Genomic DNA, 14,751 nt, shown 5'->3' on the forward strand with positions numbered 1-14,751 from the left:
TCACCCATCCCCTCCCACGTGTGATTGTAGGACTGCAACTTTGTCGGTTGTATCCTTACGATTTATATTGACTGTTTCCTAGTACGATTTGATTGCTTCTTGTACCCTATCATTAAGTGTTGCACCTGATGATTCTTGATTCTGGATGAATTAATCTTTTCTTTTTTGTACACTGAGAGCATTTGCACCAAGACAAATTCCTTGTGTGTCCAATCACACTTGGCCAATAAAAGAATTCTATTCCATTCCTTATTTCATTCCATTCCTATCCTATCCTATGTCAAGGCGGGTTGAAATCCAGATTCAGTTATGGACAGAAGTGAGATCCTACCTGTTCAACTACCGATTCAGTGATTGAGCGCAAGTGCGCATGCACCTAACGTGTGTGCGCAGTTTTCCACGCACCAGCCAAGCCCTGCAGTGCCAATCAGCTGAGAGGAAAAAGAAGGGGAAAGCACAGGGGCAGGTGGAAGGGCCGATCCTGCGCTTCTCTCTTCTTTCTCCTCTCAACTGATCGTGGGAGGATTTTTTTACTACCGGTTCAGTCGAACCGTGCCGAACCGGTAGCATACCACCACTGGTTATGGAGCTCAACCAGCAGCTGGCACACAGGGGTGGGATTCTACCAGTTCGCACCTATTTGCTAGAACCGGTTGTTAACATTCTAAGCAGTTCGGAGAATCAGTTGTTAGAAGAAATTATTGGGCTAATCCTGTAAGGAAGGCAGGAAGGAAACATTCTGGTGTTGCTTACAGAAACTGCCTCTCCATTAACCTTTATTATGTTCTTGGCAGGACCAGACTTCCTCTCTCAGGAACTTCTCTGGAGTTTTTTCCCCTCCTTTGCTGGTACTTTGCTTGTGTGGAGGGACCATTCAAAGTTACAATGGCACTGAAAAAAGTGACTTATGACCATTTTTCACACTTACGACTGTTGCAGCATCCCCACAGGCATGAGAGGCCAGGCAAGGAGATGCGTGCCTCGATGTGAGTGATATTGAGTTGGCTATGCCCAGCCAGTCACATGACCACCAAGCCACGCCCACCAACTAAGCCCCACCCACAGAACCGGTTGTTTAAAAGTTTGAATCCCACCCCTGCTGGCATCCCATGAGTGAAGTCACAACTGAATTCAGATTTCAATCTAAGTCTACCCCTCAAGTAGACCACACCAGGGGATCAACTCCACCACAAGGCAAAGGCCACTTTTACTAAGAATAGTAATATAGTAATAAGAATGATTGAATCTTGCAAGTCGCTCGCAGTGAACCTCCCCTCACTTCTTACACTCCTGGGAATTAGAGAAGGGGGTCTGCCTTCAGCCTCTTCCAGATACTTAGTCCTGGCCTTGCAGCAGTTCATTTAGTGCCCCCGTCCCAAGTTACAACGGCACTGAAAAATGTGACTTACAACCGTTTTTCACAGTTACAACCTTTGCAGCATCCCCATGGTCAATGATCCTAATTCAGACACATAGCAACTGACTCGTATTTATGACGGTCATGTGATCCCCTTTTGCGAGCTTCTAATGAACAAAGTCAATTTGCTTAACAACCGGGTTACTAATTTATCCACTGCAGGGATTCAATTGACAATGGTGGCAAGGAAGGCCGTAAAGGTCATTTAGCCAATGTCTCCCTTAGCCACAGAAATTTTGGACTCAATTACGCTCGTATGTCCAGGGGTACCAGGATAGGTAGAATATTCTGCTTTTCAGCAGCTGTCGCCTGAGCTATGGCAGAATAGAAGCAAATTCTCAGAAGACTCGAGAAAATCTACTCACACGTACAGAGCTGTGTTCCCGTTTATTCTTTTCACGTCTACATCTTGATGTTCTTTCAAAGATCCCACCGCTTCTCCTTCCTGTGGAAAATAACCAAGAGCTTTGTCACTTTGATCTACTGGTTTTCTGTCTCCGAATAAACACACGTTATGGGTTTGTCAAAAGAAGGGGTGAATGAATACTCTCCAAAGCCAGAACTTGGGTCTCTTCAATTGTAAGGTTTTCCTTCTCTCTCCTTTGCCCCCTGCCCCCACTTCCAAATCCATCCCACAGATTAAGTATAATCTGGGTTGCAACTTCTGAGGCTATGGGTAGTCCTCACCTTATGACTGCAATGGAGCCCAAAATTTATGTTGCTGAGAGAGGCATTTGTTAAGAGAGTCTTGTCCTGTTTTTCAATCTTTTCTTGCCATCGCTTTAAGCGAATCACTGCAATTGTTGATTACATTAGTAATTACCCATGTTTCTCCAAAAATAAGACTGGGTCATATTAATTTTTGCTTCAAAAGATGCATTAGGGCTTATTTTACAGTTAGGTCTTATTTTCCAGGAAATACGGGATTTGTTGAGGTAATTCCCCGTTAGGAGAATGAGTGCAACCAGGGAAACGTAGTGAGTAATGTTGAATAACACACACACAGCACACACCTACACTGTATAGTAAAATGTAGGTTTTACTTCCAGTAAACGGTTAAGCAAAGTCCAAACACAGTCCAATTCATACACGGTTATAGCAGTCAGTTTTCAGTCCAGGGATAATCCAATAACAAAGTCCAGTATCAAAAAAACAGTTTAGTAACATCAAATCCAAGAAGAATTATGATCAGCAACAGTCAATAGGGAAATGCAGGAATGGCAACACTCTCAACAACAGAAAAACAGAACAACCCAGGTTTCTGGCTCCATCTTATGGCCGTTTGAGGAACCACACCCAATTACAATTTTAGCATTCCCTTAAAGAGACAGTATTAAAATGTCTATCCTGGTTTATATATTTTCCAACCCAACTGTTAAGTGACTTACATTCCTAACAGGATTCCATATTCTATTCTATTGTACTGTATCCTATTCGCGTCCATCTGGCTGACAATCTTAACCGGGGCTTATTTTGGGAGCAGGGCTTATATTACAAGCATCCTGGAAAAATCATTCTAGGGCTTATTCTCTGGGTGGGTCTTATTTTCGGGGAAACACGGTAGTAACACGGTTGTTAAATGAATCAAGGCTCCCCATTGACTTGGCCGGTCAGGTGGTCACCAAAGAAGATCACGTGACCCCGGGACACTGCAATGGTCATAAGTACGAGACAGTTGCAAATGTCTGAATTTTGATTACGTGATGGGGATGAGGCGAGTGTCGAAAAACAGTTCATAAGTCTCTTTTTTCAGTGCTGTTGTAACTTTGATCACTAAATGAACTGTTGTTAATTCAAGGTTTCTCTGTATTATATATAGAACACGGCTTATCAGCGTTCTTCCTTGATTCATCATCATCATCTTCATTTAACAACACCATAACCTTTTGTGGGGTGGAGTCTAGGCAACTGAACAGAGCTAGCAGAGAGTGTTACTGGCCAGATGCCGTCCCTGTTGCCAGTGAGGAGTCTTGTTCAGCAGCTATATTCTCAGTGTGCCCAGAGAGAGGAATATCTGCTTCTATCTAGGATCGAACTCACAGCCTCCTGAGACATCATTTTTATAACTAAAGCACAAACTGTCATAAATCACATTTCATAATATGATTCTGAATGAATCTTAATCTATCCACGAAACCAAATTGCATTGCTCAATTATGGTCACTGGCTTCAGTTAAGCCATGGTTTAGCAAATAATCTATGAAACATATGTTACCCTTTTTTTTTTTTTAAACAAACCACGATGTCTGAGTTCATAAGGAGTGGGGGGGGGGGTGGCCTAGAAATGGACTCTCACCTCACAATCAGGAGGCTGTGAGTTCCATCCTTGGTAGAGGCAGATATTTCTCTCTCTGGGCACAATGAGAATATATCTGCTGAACAAAACTCCGCCCTGGTGACAGGAAGGGCATCTGGCCAGTAAATGCTCTGCTAGCTTTTTTCAGTTGCCCAGACTCAACCCTGCAAGAGATTTATGGGGTTGTTAAATTATGATGATGTCTGAGTTCATATAGCCCATTAAACAGATCTGTACTAGGAAACTCCCCGCCAGGGATCAGGGATCCTTCTTGAAGGAAAGAATCCAAGGCCGCTTACATGCATTCTGATCTCGACGAAGGAGTCTTCGGCCGCGGCCACGTTGAGCTTCAGCTGCAGCTCGGAGATGATGGCTAGCAGATCCGCCTTTTCAGCCTGCAGCTTTGCCACCTGGGCCTTCAGTTGTTCTACTTCTTGGTTCATCTCCTTCCTCGGAACGGGGCTCTCCTAGGAGAAGAAACCCAGGTGTGACTCACCTTCCAGAGCGGCCGAGATGTTACGGGCAAAACGCCGAAGGCTTCCAACCGCCCTCCCGCCATAAGGCAATAAATACAAAAAGTCCTCCACTTACAGTTCGCTTAGTGACCGTGCAAAGTTACAATGGCACCTAATAATGGAAATTATATAACCGTTTTTCATAGTTACGACCTTTGTAGCATTTACGTGGTCAAAATTCAGACACTAAGGCCACTGGTTCATACTTATGGCGGTCACAGTGTGTGTGCGTGTGTGTGCCCCGTGATTCCCTTTGGCCATGGTTGGACCAGCAAAATCAATGGAGGAGCCAGATTCACTTAACAACCAGGTGGTTAACTTATTGACTGCAGGGATTCCCTTAACAACGGTGGCAGGAAAAGTCATAAAAGGAACCAATTTCTCACTTAGCATCCTCAATTTTGGGCTCAATTTTGGTCATAAGTTGAGGGCCAACTGTATATCTAACTACATTTAATTAGGCTGACTCTTTGGTGATACTATGACCAATGGGACTTTCTAATTTGTGATTCCTATTCTTTCATAAGGGACGCGGTGGCTCAGTGGCTAAGACGCCGAGTTCGTCGATCAGAAAGGTCGGCAGTTCGGCTGTTCAAATCCCCAGCGCCATGTCATAGAGTGAGCTCCCGTTACTTGTCCCAGCTTCTGCCAACCTAGCAGTTCGAAAGCATGTAAAAAATGCAAGTAGAAAAACAGGGACCCCTTTGGTGGGAAGGGAACTGTTGTGGTTCACTGGCAGCGGAATTGGACAGTGGGGAAGAACGGGGACCAGTCAGGGAGTCTGGTCCTGCATCCGATGCAGTGATGGGGCCAGAACTATCTGGGAGTGGAGTGCTGACTCCGGAGTCTGGCAGCAACGAGGCAGAGGACCCAGGGGAGCCTGTTCCCAGTGCACATGTGCACAGAGCTGCTAGAAGGCGAGAGCAGCTGAGACAAAAGGGGCGACTTGGGAGTAAGGTGAGAGGTGATGGCCCCTCCCATAAGGTATAAAAGTCAGGCCAAGATGACGAAACCTTTGCAGGAAACGAAGGAGTTTGATAGGTTCCGAGTCATCCTGGAAGCTGCGTACTCTGGTTGGTGTTTCTTCGACTTCGTTTGGTTTCTTTTCTAGTTAATTTGATACTTCTGTTTGGGCAGCACTTCACAGAATTGAAAGGTGGGTGCTTATCTTGGGGAACTGTTTGAGATTAATCCTGGCTAGGAATGAAAACAATTCCCAGCATTGCAATAAAATAGGTTTTGCTTTTAAAACAAGTTTGTGAATAATTACAGTTTACGAAGCCTGGCTCAGAACAGTAACAGCATTCCGTGAGCCTTCGAAGGCATTTAGTCATGCCGGCCACATGACCACGGAGACGTCTTCAGACAGCGGTGGCTCTCTGGCTTTGTTACGGAGATGAACACCGCCCCCTAGACCCTAGAGCTGGAAACGACTAGCATAGATGTGCGAGGGAACCTTTACTTTGACCTGACATTAACTGAAGGGGAACCTTTACCTTTACCTTAGTCTTTTATTAGGCGATAACTAAACCACTTTTACTAGCTACATCTGTTTTGGGAGCCCTCCCTCTTCCTTCTCAGCCCCAGGCAAGTCAACATCTTGTTTTTCACTTACAGTGGCGCTCTTTTCTTCTTTCTCTTCCAGGCTCTGGAGCTTCTGGTGGAGACTTTCATTCTCCAGACACTTGGTTGCCAAACACTGCCGGGCTTCCTTGAATTTCGACTCGTAAAACTCCCGCTCGTCTTTCAACTTCTCCTTCCAAGCCGACAGCTCCTCGAAACGTTCCTTCATGGCTTGGTTCCGCTGCCTCATGGCTTCTGGTTGACAACCCCCCACCCCAAGAAAAACCCAGTGAGGTCCGTCAGCATGATCTGCTCCCTACAAACACCGGACGCGAGTTCAAGGAAATACTTTGGAGAAGGAGGAAGTCACGGACCACTTTGAGGAGGGCCTTAACCAGGGGTGGCCTTCCAAAAGGTTAGCAAGGAGTTCTCTGCCCAGTGGCTGGGTGGGCATGGCCAGGGTTGGTGTGGCCTAGTCGGCCTCCTGCACCACCGTGTTTTTGCCCTTCCCGGACTTCAGAGGCTTTCCTTGAGCCTCCAGGCAGACGAAAAAGGCCTCCCTGGCCTCCAAAGCCCAGGGAGGGCAAAAACGCCCCCCCCCCCCATGTGGTGGAGGAAGCCAACTAGGCCACGCCTACCTAGCCACCGGGCCCATTTCCGATCTTCTCAAACTTCTGGGAGGCCCGTTTTTCGCCCTCCCTGCACTTACTTGCATCCAAAATGGGCCGCGTGGGGACTCCTGGGAGGGGTGGGGCAGGGTGGGCGGGGCCAGCCAGGAGTGGGATTCGGGGCTTCTCTGAAATGTGCCGAGTCTTAGCTAGGGGCTCCCCCAAACCCCTGCAAATCCCCCAGCAACCAGTGGTGGTATTCAGCCGGTTCGTACCGGATCAGGAGAACTGGTAGCAAAAATTTTGCGTGGGTCGCCAAACTGGTAGTAAGTTCTGGCTGGCCACGCCCCGCCCCCCAGTGCTCGCTCACCCCGCCCACCTGACATTCGCCAAAGGCATTTCTTTTTTTCCCCTCCGAATAATCAGCTGCAGATAAGATCAGCTATGCCGGGATTCCCCTTGCTGTGGCCCAGGAAGGCAAAAAATGGAGGGAGGAGTTCAGCCCTCCCCTCCATTTTTTGCCTTCCAGACTCCCAGAGGAGCCTTAGGGGAGCAAAAACGCCCCCAGAGGCTCTTCTGAGGCTAGGAAGCTCCCAAACGGAGCTGCATGCCCCTCCTGTACTCTGTTCCTTTTCTTCCAGATCCCCAGAGGAGCCTTAGGGGAACAAAAACAACCCCCCACGAGGCTCCTCTGTGAGAAGCTCCCCAAAATGGCTGCTGCAAAACAAAGCCACGCCCACCCAGCCACATGGCCATGCCCACCAAGCCGCCCCCACAGAACTGGTAGTAAATGTTTTTGAATGCCACCACTGCCAGCAACCCAGCCCTGGCCTTGACCATCTACCGATGTTCCAATCTACCAATTGGGGCGACGTTGTCTGAAAAGGAAGGGATGCACGGATCTACGGAGCTTCTCCGTCATCCAGATTGTGGTTGTCCCAAAGGTGCTTTTTTTTTTTTTCTTTTTCAAGAGGCAACTGGACGTTTCCCTTCTCGTCCAAAAAGCTTCCTGAAAACGCACCTTTGGGAAAACAGGAGCCCTAACAAGATTCGATCTGCACGAGTCCCAAATTTGTCAGAAATCATCCGTTAGGTTCTGTGCGGCTCATCAACTTAAGTTCTCGAGAAGAATCAGGCAAGGATTAACGTTGGTGAAGTTGGACTCTCCCAGATCTGATCTCTCTGATGGTCCAGTATTTGAAGGGCTGTCACAGAGAAGACAGGGCCAAGCTCTTCTCCAAAGCCCCAGAAGGCAGGACAAGAAGCAACAGATGGAAACTCATCAAGGAGAGAAGCAACTTGGAACTAAGGAGGAATTTCCTGACAGGGAGAACAATTAACCAGTGGAACAGCTTGCCACTAGAAGATGTGGGTGCTCCATCACTGAAGGCTTTTAAGACGAGACTGGACAACCACTTGTCTGAAATGGTAGAGGGTTTCCATCCTGAACAGGGGGTTGGACTAGAAGACCTCCAAGGTCCCTTCCAAATATTCCATTCCATTCTATTCTTATTCTAGTTCTGTTCTGTTCCATAATTCCAATTCCTATTCTATTTTTTTTCTATTCTTTGTTTTCTATTCTATTCTCTATTTCCTCTTCTCTTCTATTTTCTCTTCTTTATTTTCTACTCTATTCTCTATTCCATTCCCCATTCTCTAATTTTCTACTCTCTGTTCTCTATTTTCTACTCTATTCTATTCGTAAATCATTCCATTATTTAATTGTTCTGTCAGGAAATTTCTTCTTAGTTCCAGGTTGCTTCTCTCCTTGATTAGGTTTCCATCTGTTGCTTCTTGTCCTGCCCTCAGATGCTTTGGAGAATTAATTTGTCCCCCTCTTCTTTGTGGCAGCCCCTCAAATACTGCAATACTGCTATCATGTCACCTCTCGTCCTTCTTTTCATCAAACTAGAGAAAACAGAAATCAATCCAATGGAACTTAATCAATTGCCTATATCCCCAAAGATCAGGGGAAGTAGGGTGAAGTAAGTCCAGGGCATGGGTCTTCAAACTTGATAGCTTTGAGACTTGTGGACTTCAACTCCCAGAATTCCTCCTCCAGTCATGTTAGCTCAGGAATTCTGGGAGTTGGAAGATCACAAGTCTTAAATTTGCCAAGTTTGAAGACCCTTGGTGGGAAGAAAGAAAGAGAGAGAGAGAGAGATATGAGATAGATAAACCGATGATAGATTAGATACATAGATTAGATAGATCAATGGATAGATGGATGGATGGATGATAGATTAGCTCATGGGTCTTCAAACTTGATAGCTTTGAGACTTGTGGACTTCAACTCCCAGAATTCCTCCTCCAGTCATGTTAGCTCAGGAATTCTGGGAGTTGAAGTCCACAAGTCTTAAATTTGCCAAGTTTGGAGACCCTTGGTGGGAAGAAAGAAAGAGAGAGAGAGAGAGATGAGATAGATAAACGGATGATAGATTAGATAGATCAATAGATGGATGGATGGATGGATGATAGATTAGCTCATGGGCCTTCAAACTTGACAGCTTTGAGACTTGCGGACTTCAACTCCCAGAATTCCTCCTCCAGTCATGTTAGCTCAGGAATTCTGGGAGTTGAAGTCCACCAGTCTCTAAGCTGTCAAGTTTGAAGATTCTTGGTCTGGGGTATCTTAAACCTAAGGGTTTGGTACTAATTCTTACTACAGGGTAAAGAGAGACCCAGTGGCAGTGTCCTCCATAGAGGTTTGAGAAGGATCTGAGAAGGCCATTCACCTTTAAGCTCGTTGTTCTCTGTAATGAGTTCTTTCATTTGCTGAACCATTTCCTCCACGCTGGAGGTACAGAGACTGGGTGGCACCAGGTTGGGGTGTCCATTCTCTACTTCGGACTTCTCTGACTGCCCATTTTCCACAGGGATATTTAAGGGCTTCTGGGACATGGTTCCTGTAGCTTCAATTTTTTTTACAATAAAAAAGGAATGCAGAGAAAGAAAATACAAAAAATAAAAAATCTTAATACAAGACTGTGATATGGAGCAGTGTTTTTTTAAACATTTTAAAATATGTGGACTACAACTCCTAGAATTCTCCACTGGGAAAATTCCCCCATTGGGATTTTATTTTATTTATTTTTTTAAGAAAGATTAAAACTGGATAAACTGGTTTTTCAAACTTGGCCATTTTAAGAATTCTCCACTGGGGAATTGTGGGAGTTGGAAGTTTACAGGTCTTAAAATGGCCAATTTTAAAAAACTGATCTGGACTACCCAATTTTAACCTTTCTACACTTCTTTTAAAAAATGCTTTTCTGTATTCTTTCTGCAACTTCCCGTCTAACTTAAGTTATGGAGTTTGCTATCCAGGTTCTAACTATGGTTTAATCCGCTATGCTTTCAAGGTCACCAAAACTATACAAGTGCTTCCCCTGCAGCTACAGCTATTTCCAAAACAGCAAATCATTAAAATCTTATTCATATAATAATATGATTATTAAAATATTATCAGAGATCTGTTTCAGACAAGTTGGATAAAACTATAAATAGCAATATGTTTCGTAACCAGAATCCTAGATCATTTCTCTTGCATCCACATTAAACAACCATATTGGTCTACAACTCTTTCTTTTGATTTTCCTCTGATTTTGGTCTGCTACTATCAGCCTCATAGAATGAAAAAGGGATTTTTTTAGTAAGATTAAATAACTCATTTATGACTTCTGCTAAATCTATAAAGGCCTTACATTCAATGGAAATTCTAGTGCAGGAACTTTCGCTGATTTTATAAATCTGTTAATTTCTTGTTATTAGCTATAGTTATGCCAAATTGCTTTTATGTACCATTACACTTGAGAATTTCCTTCCTCAAAATCTGTTATTCAGTTTGCAGTTCACTCTGATTTATATACAGTACTTGAGAATAAAAATGAAAACCTGGTGACTAATAGACTGTGTCTCTGTATATAATGACAATATGTTTTTGGCCTGAATTCCAGAGATAAGATTCAGATGTTTTGATTGCTTCAGTCAACAGTTTTTACACAAAATTGACAATATTTTTCTTCTGTTGCACTAAAAAAAAGTACTTTCAGTGTTTATAATATAATTGCCCTAATTTTCCCTTAGTTTGCATGCATGCATGCTTTACAATACTCCTCCACATGATTCCTGACATAAAACAGCAATAAATATCTATTTTCTTCCAAATGTATAAAACTAAAATTGATAGGCTTCTTCCTAGCTGTAGCAAACATAGATCTTACAAGAGTCCCAAAGAGTTAAAAGCTTAATGGAGTTTGCGTTAAAAAGGGCTGGAATTTTTTGGTTAATATATTTATCAAATTTATTGGTCAGCCATCTTACCAGAGGGTATGTATAAATATATATTTTAATGAAGCATTCCAAAATCATTTAAAGTTAGTGTGGTTGATTTTAAAGCTCCATACAGAATACTGGAACATGTCTTTATTATTCCTTTTCTTTTCAGCCTAACATCACATATTTATCAGGTTCTAGAATATATATGCTTTGACTGTATCCCAATTTTGTAAATAAGTTTTTTTTTTAAAGGGGTGTTTCTGTTCAACTGGAAGTTCTTCGCCACATTAAACTCTTCTGCAATCATTGGTTGTAATTTAAATTAAAAGGCTTAGAAAAAACACACCTATTTCAGGATTGTTCTTTGTGGAAACTCAGAAATTAATTGGGATCATACTAGAATTAGCTGAATTAATAATCAAAATCATTGAGTGCCCTTTGTAATCAAAACATGTTATAATTTATGGATCCCAGCAAGAAACTAAGTATTTTCCTGTTCACTGTCACTATAACTAGTCATTATCAAAGCACTCATATTCCACATTCATTATAGTAAGCTTATTAAACAAGATGCCTCTAAGCCTTTTCTATTAATATACAGTATACTTTATAGTTCCCAAAAGATTTTCATTTGTTAAAACATGATTCCTGGAGCAAAACTGAAACAAACTATAGTGTCTTTAACTCAACATTTTCCCTCTCATTCTAATATTCCCCCCAAATTATTTTTAAAGACCTGAAGTCACAACTTTTCAAGATAAAATCTCGAATCAATATGAGCTTTCTATGCTATTTCTAACAAGTAAGCAAATCCAGAAAGAGTGGCCACTGACATAAACATATGGATCCAAATTTTTATAAAAAGTAACAAAAACTCAAAAATCTGTAACCAAATTAGTAGTAAACATCAACTGTTTTGCTAACCACAAACAAAAAGGAAATAACGTTCACAGCATTTGTGGATGGAAACTCAGGTGCTTTCTTTTTTGAGAAAGAAGAAATCTTACGCTCATTATTAAAACAAATTTCTCAGTAGACCAAAATGTTGGGTATTTTTTCCTCTCTCCCAGGTTTTGGCAAAAAAAATTGTGCAAAATAACAGATTTGGCCAGGATGGATTACCCTCTCCATCTTTCTCTACAATGTTTTTCAAACTTGGCAACTTTAAAAGGTGTGGATTTCAACTCCTAGAACCTCCTCAGCCAGCATCCTGGGGAATTCTGGGTACTGAGGCCCCACACACTTTATCCAGCTTTTCTCAAGAATTCTGGGAGTTGAAGTCCACGCCTCTTCCAAGTTTGAAAAAAAATATATATGCTGTTTTGCACAGACAGCAGAACTACAACAAACTACGGAGATTATCCAAAGCCTTCTAGAATACTCTGTCCTTGAGCCTAATATGCAAGGCCGCTTGAACTGCAAACTGAAAGCCAGATAAGCAGAAAAATGGGTGGGAAAAGTTCCTACAGTTTACCTGGTCCTGCTTACAGGAAAGTGGGTGATTTCCCCATGATTTGGGGTGCTCCAGCTCTGAGAGATCATGCATGCAAATTGGTGATGCCAATATTTTGAATTTTTTTGGGGGGGGGGGACCAGGGAGAGAACAGCAATTCCCCCCCTCCCCCAAAGCAATAGGAGTCCCCTTTTCCTGCTTGGATCAAATCTGTTCGGGCCATGCTCCAAATCTTGTCTCCAGAAGTTGTGGGTGCAGGGGGTTGGGCTAGATGGCCTCGGAGATCCCTCCCAACTCTGATTATTCTGTTTAGGTAGGTATTGAACTCAGTTGTGGCAGGGCGGGGAAAGGCCCTTCGCTCCATGTAACTAGGTCCTTGACTTACAACCATAATTGGGCCCAAATTTTCTGTTGTCAAGTGAGTTTTTACCCCCATTTTATGACTTTTCTGGCCACCGTTGTTAAGTGAATCAATGCAGTTGATAAGTTAGTAACCCTAGTTGTTAAGCAAATCAGTCTTCCCTTATTGACTTTGCCTGTCAGAAGGTGGCCAAAGGGGACCCTGTGGACACTACGACCGTCATAAATATGAACCAGTTGCACCTGAATTTTGAGCCGCTGCCAAGGTCGTTAAGTGTGAAAACCCGGTCCCAGGTCCCATTGTTCAGCCCCGCTGTAACTCTGAAAAGTCACTAAACGAACCTTTTGTTTGTTAGGTCCAGAGTTTACCTGGGTGGTCTAAAAACTTTGGAGCAATCCAAGCTCACCTTTGGGGGTGGTGGGGGTGGGCAACCGATTCCGCAAAGCAATCTGGTTGCAAGTCGAGGACTCCCCTGCAGGCAAAGGAGACAGAGAGAGAGGCATGCATTGCGAGGGCGCCATCCTGGCCAGGGCCGAGGCGCAAGCCCTTTGCTTGGATCGGGCCAGGCGTCTCCTGACCTCCGGCCTTTTCCAAAAACCTCCCTTACCTTTGCAAAAGCGGCTGGCAAAGAAGCAGGCAAGGGCGCGGATGGAAAGGAGACACGCGCCGCCGCCTAGTTGCCCATTCAGACGGACAGGCCCTCCGGGTCGGGCTTCCCCGGGTCGGGGGCTCCGAGCGGGGGCTCCCCCGGCCTCAGTGGCTCGTCTCACCCCCCCAACCCCGGCCGGGCAGCGGCTGTTTGGCAAAGCGCGCGGCGTGCCAAGGCGGTGCGTAAAAGCGCAAAGGAGGGCGCAGAGGGGCGCGGCGGGGAGGCCGGGGTTGGGAGTCCCGGCCTTGCTTGGTGCTGGCTCCGGTCAGCTGACCGCAGGAGGAGCCTCCGCCCCGGCTTTTCCGGGGAGTTGACTGGCTTCGCGGCCGCTGGGAGAAGCGGGGACGCGCTTTGGGCGGCCGCCAGGCGCCGCCACTCCTCTCCCTTTCTCTTCTCTCCCTGGGCTTTTCTCGCTTTCCCTCCTTTCTTTCCCTTTCCCCTCTTTCTCTTTCTTTCTCCCCTTTCTCTCTTTTCCTCTTTCTCTTTCCCTTGCTCTTTTCTCTTTTTCCTTCCCTTTGTCTCTTTCCCTCCTTTCCTTCTCTCTTTTCCGTTCTTTCTTTCCTCTCCTTTCCCTTTCCTCTTTCTCTTTCCCTTGACTTTTATCTTTCCCTTTCTCTCCCCCCCCCTTTTCCCTTGCCTTCTCCCCCTGTCGGTCTTTACCTTTCCCCTCTTTCTCTCTTCTTTCTTTCCCCTTTCCTCTTTTCTCCAGAAGAGAAGTTAGAAGAGAAGCTATTTAATGGAATTACTTCTGTATGTTTAGAGTGGAGATTGAGGTCTCTTCTTTATTTAGTCCCTTGATGCTCCGCCTTTCCATCAAGAGGCATCTGGGAAGGTTGCAAATAGAGTAGATTAATAGGATGGGAGGGGACCTTGGAGGTCTTCTAGCCCGACCCCCTGTCCAGGCACCCTACCATTCCAGACAAAGGCTGCCCAGTCTCTTCTTAAAAACCTCCAGTGTTGTGACACCCACAACTTCTGAAGGCAAGGAGTTCCACTGGTTAATTGTCCTCACAGTCAGGAAATTCCTCCTTAGTTCTAGGTTTGTTTCTCTCCTGGATGAGTTTCCTCCATTGTGTATCCAAATGACCATTGGATATCCAATTAACTCCATGACTAAGTCCGTTCTAACCCTTACATCATTTCCTTGTAACTATACTGCGAGTTGCTGCTTCTAGCCTCTGATCTCCTCAAATGGAAATGGAAATTAAACAAATTAATGGGATGTACAGAGGCCTCCCAGGCTCCTTTTGGTCTTTTCCCCAATCATGATGGGAATGATCATTTTTAAGACAGTCATATATGTTGCCAAGGGGATCAGACCAAAATCGTTTGCAAGACCTAGCTGAGTTCTTCCTAACTTGGCCAACTTCCAGAAGTAAAGATTCTCCTTCCAGAATGTTCACCTGCCATGATCAAAACTCCGAGAAACTGAATATTAGAGAGAAAGGACTTTGGAGAAAAAAAAATAACTACTCTTTAAGTTACTTAATTTGTACCAAATTAAGTATAATCTTTACTGATCAAAGGAACTAAAAAGGATTATTTTTTTTTAAAAAAAAACCCTGCACACCTGCAGTGTGGTTTTGCAGTTTCCTTTTGAACTGGCAATGAAGC

The 14,751-nt window shown here is 44.3% G+C and overlaps 1 protein-coding gene across 14 annotated transcripts in view; it reads right to left on the reverse strand.

The window, feature by feature from the left end:
* OPTN (optineurin) overlaps positions 1–13,424 on the reverse strand; it is a 29,577-nt gene extending 16,153 nt beyond the window's left edge. Inside the window, exons 1-6 of one of the 14 annotated variants that reach the window (XM_087933958.1) lie at positions 13,096–13,424; positions 12,895–12,960; positions 9,135–9,305; positions 5,844–6,046; positions 4,013–4,180; positions 1,789–1,862 (exon numbers count right to left, since the gene is read on the reverse strand). In XM_087933958.1, coding sequence (XP_087790084.1) covers positions 1,789–1,862; positions 4,013–4,180; positions 5,844–6,046; positions 9,135–9,300 — 611 coding nt within the window. In that variant the 5' untranslated portion in view covers positions 9,301–9,305; positions 12,895–12,960; positions 13,096–13,424. Of the gene's footprint in view, positions 1–1,782; positions 1,863–4,012; positions 4,181–5,843; positions 6,047–9,134; positions 9,312–12,856; positions 12,961–13,095 lie in introns of all 14 variants that reach the window. The other 13 variants (XM_026713068.2, XM_026713070.2, XM_026713071.2 and 10 more) reach the window with 13 other exon arrangements.
* Positions 13,425–14,751: the final 1,327 nt, after the last annotated feature.

Source organism: Pseudonaja textilis, chromosome 5, assembly GCF_049901715.1.
Source record: "Pseudonaja textilis isolate UNSWEBS1 chromosome 5, rPseTex1.2, whole genome shotgun sequence".
Taxonomy (NCBI): domain Eukaryota; kingdom Metazoa; phylum Chordata; class Lepidosauria; order Squamata; family Elapidae; genus Pseudonaja; species Pseudonaja textilis.